This window comes from Protobothrops mucrosquamatus, unplaced genomic scaffold, assembly GCF_001527695.2.
Source record: "Protobothrops mucrosquamatus isolate PMUCROS unplaced genomic scaffold, P.Mucros_1.0 scaffold9336, whole genome shotgun sequence".
Classification (NCBI taxonomy): Eukaryota; Metazoa; Chordata; class Lepidosauria; order Squamata; family Viperidae; genus Protobothrops; species Protobothrops mucrosquamatus.
In genome coordinates, this window is record NW_015395128.1 from 1 (window position 1) to 3,477 (window position 3,477).

Below are 3,477 nucleotides of genomic sequence, written 5' to 3' on the forward strand. Positions count from 1 at the left end.
AAGTAGAAAATATAGTGAAGAAAAGGAAAGGAAAAAGACTTCCCATATTCTTTACACACAAATTGATCACATCTCTTCTCTCTTTAAAGTTACAACATGGCTCTCTTCCTCCCATATTCAACCCTTTTTAAACAGCAACACTATAAAATACCAATTCATTTTTTCCATTTTCAACAAAAAGGCCATCAGAGATATCCAGTCTTTTATAAAAGTTCTCGTTGTCTTATCCCTGATCAGAGGTCAATTTCACTATTTCTCAAATTCTGCCATGTTCATGATCAGGTTGTACAGCTCTGTGCCAGAATAAACAACACAATCCAAAGAGACTGAAAATTCCCCATATGTGAAGCCTGTCAGGGGCTTTTAATTGCTACTGAGGAGATGAGTGCCTTTGTACCCCTCAAAATCCTCTTGAATCTTCATATTGTCATCTAAACCAGTCTTTCTCAACCTTACCAACTCTAAGATGGATGGACTTCATCTCTGCTGGCTGGGGAATTCTGGGAGTTGAAGTCCACCCATTTTAAAGTCGCTGAGGTTGAGAAACACTGATCTAAACATTGCTCAATGTCTAGGGAGATTCATCCAGGTCATGGTTGTCCCAAAGGTGCTTTGGGACTGATCTAAACACTTGATTTTTTCCCACAGCTTTGTTGTGTTGTTTGCAAATGCAACAACTATATTTTCTAATCTTTCCTCCAAGTCACTTATAAATATATTGAGTAGTAGAAAACCTAGAAAGGATTCCTGCCCCTCCCTGCTTTACTCGTGGCTCAAACCTACTGCTTAGTCATCGGATCCAGAGTTTTGGCCAGGAATCACGTGGAGCTGGATGGTGCTTTGCTCTCCGTTCTCCCCCCACCTTTTTCGAAAGTGGGGCAGCTTTTGCCTTCTCTGAACCTCTGACGCTCCAGTCTTCCATGCTTCCTCAGATGCCACCAAAAGGTCCTCCAAGACAGCCCCCATGGGTCCCTTTGTGCCTCTTGAATGATCTGCTTTTGGAGCCCTGAGCCCATTTGCAGCAGTCGGGACACCACAACATCCCTTTACTGCCTTTTCTTTACCACTCCCTCCTTTTCTCCACCATCCTACTTTGAGCCCTTTGAATGCAATTCCCCTCCCCCCCAGAGGAGAAGCCGGAAGCTACCTAGGAATTGTGCCCTCTCCCCATCCTGCCTTCCCCTCTTAGCAGCCGCCCACCCCTCCCTCCTGGTTTTACCACCAGCACTTTTATTGCTTTCGGCTTCCCTTGTGAGCTCTGCTCCTTTGGCCCTTCAGGGGCTCCGACTTCCTGCATTAGCCGCTGCCTGACAGGCTTCCTTGGGATTTACACCCGTCTCCTTCTCCCTTTGGCCCAAAGCTCCTTCGGCCTCTTGGGTGGGTCCCTGAGCTGCCTGCCGGTTTCTCCCTCATTGGTCGGCATCTTCGTTTTGAGAGGTTCTCTTGCGCTCCCTTTATCTGAGAAATTCTGTCCATGGGATCCTGCCTGGGATTTCTCTAAGCGTGTTTTTTTTTCCCCTCCTTAGTGTTTTTCCCACAAGGGCAGGGTCTGCCTTTTGTTTGTTTGTTTGCTTGGCCAATCAAGTATTGATCCATTGGTTGAGTAAGGAAGAGGAGTGACTGGCTTGTCATCTGAGCCTGATGTCTTGGGCTAAGAGAGAGGGTCTGGCACAGAGTCACCCAACTGGCTAAGGCAGGACTGGGACGCACCCTCTCCCAGTGTCTAGCTGCGTCCTTGACTGCTAGCTAGGGGTGGGCAACCAGAGCAACTCGACGACCTGTGGACTTCAGCCCCCAGAATTCCTGAGCCAGCACGGCCAGTTGAAGTCCACAAGTCTTAAAGTTGCCAAGCTTGGAGACTCCTGACCTTGAGGAACAGGAGGAAGAGTTGTCAACAAGACAATGGTCAGAGAGAAGAAATCTGAGCCTGGGCCGGGACTGAAACCTGCAAAAGGTCTCAGACAAGACCCTCCTTGGTTCTCTTGAAGATAATGGGAGGGAGGATTGAAAGAAGGGGCTTCAGACTTGCAGGATTCTGTTACTGTGATGTCAGAATAAAAGTAGTCTTAGCCTGCTTGATGCTGGCTTCCTAGTCTGGTCTAATTTGACATCACGGGGCTAAAACAGAGTTGTGAGCATGCAGCTGGTGTCTTCACACATTCCAGGAATTAGAGAACCTAATGTTATCTCTAAGATTTACTCATTTGGTGGCAACACATTATGTGAATCCAACAATTCTGGATTGTTTATCCTTGTAAGCTGCTCAGAGTCACCAAGAGTGAGTTGGGTGGCCGTGTACATTGTCTTAAATTGTATCTCAAGATTCAGAGGGGGACAAGGACCCCTCTCTGAGGCAGCCGCTTTCGGTCTCTTCCAGGGAGGATCCCTGGAGGGTGGCAAAGATGGTGAAGTCCTACCTCCAGCAGCACAACATCCCTCAACGGGAGGTGGTGGACACCACGGGCTTGAACCAGTCCCACCTCTCCCAGCACCTCAACAAGGGCACCCCCATGAAGACCCAGAAGAGAGCCGCCTTGTACACCTGGTACGTTCGCAAGCAGCGAGAGGTGGCCCAGCGTAAGTACAGCAACCGGCAGCAGGTCTCTTCCCAAAGACCCCTCCGTGTAGACCAGGGGCCGGCTGGGACGCTGGGAGGTATCTCTGCTCCAAGATGCCCAGGTTGGGGGCATTCCTCCTCTGAGCAAAGTTTCCTAGCTCAGAGGTGGGAGACGGCGCCCTAGGCAGACCCCCATCTGGGCAGGCTTTCCTCCTTCTGGGGCTGAGGGCTGCTGTGGGCAGAGGGTTGAGGCGGAAGGCTGGGTGGGCCTGGGGGAGGCTCCTGATTCAGGGTCATGAGATGCTCCGAGCCAGTTCTGAGGCTCAAGGGCTCTTTTGTCTTAGCTTCTCATTTCAGCAGAAAATGGCCAGATGTTAGCCACATCTGCTAATGGGTGGGGAGTGTATTATTATTGCCCCCTCCTGGATTGCAAGATGGGCAGAAAATGTTTCTTGTGGAAATGCAGTGACATGCCATCCTCTGGGTCTGAAATCCTGATCCTTGCAAACTTTGGGGGGGGGGATCTGCAAATGTCACTCCGGAAGTCTGTACCCCCCCCCAAAAAAAAAGATGGTGGGGTCAAGACAGAGGAATAGGCAGCAAACCCACCACACTTAGGTTTAATTTGATTGAATTAAATTGTACATATACATGTAATTCATTTTTTTAAGAGCGAATACGGGGACTCCATAAATAATAATAATAAACTTTATTACGGTCTTAGACCAGCAATAGCCATCACTTTTTACAATATATTAAATAATAATAATAATAATAGTAAAAATAGTACTAACATTAATAGTAAATAATAACATCCCTGTTAAGAAAATACATGTTCTCAAAATGTTAGGGTCACTCCCTAGTTTACGTGAGTGGATAGCCGATTAATGTGTGAGTAAATATAATGTTCCAAACATTAT

At 47.7% G+C, this 3,477-nt stretch overlaps 1 protein-coding gene across 1 annotated transcript in view; it reads left to right on the plus strand.

Moving 5' to 3' along the window:
* Positions 1-2,377: 2,377 nt before the first annotated feature.
* The window catches only part of LOC107300960 (hepatocyte nuclear factor 1-alpha-like), a gene marked incomplete at both ends in the record, with an annotated part of 7,680 nt that continues 6,580 nt past the window's right edge, over positions 2,378-3,477 (plus strand). The window contains one exon of the mRNA XM_015830239.2: positions 2,378-2,577. Within this exon, the coding sequence (XP_015685725.2) occupies positions 2,378-2,577 (200 nt within the window). The remainder of the gene's footprint in view (positions 2,578-3,477) is intronic.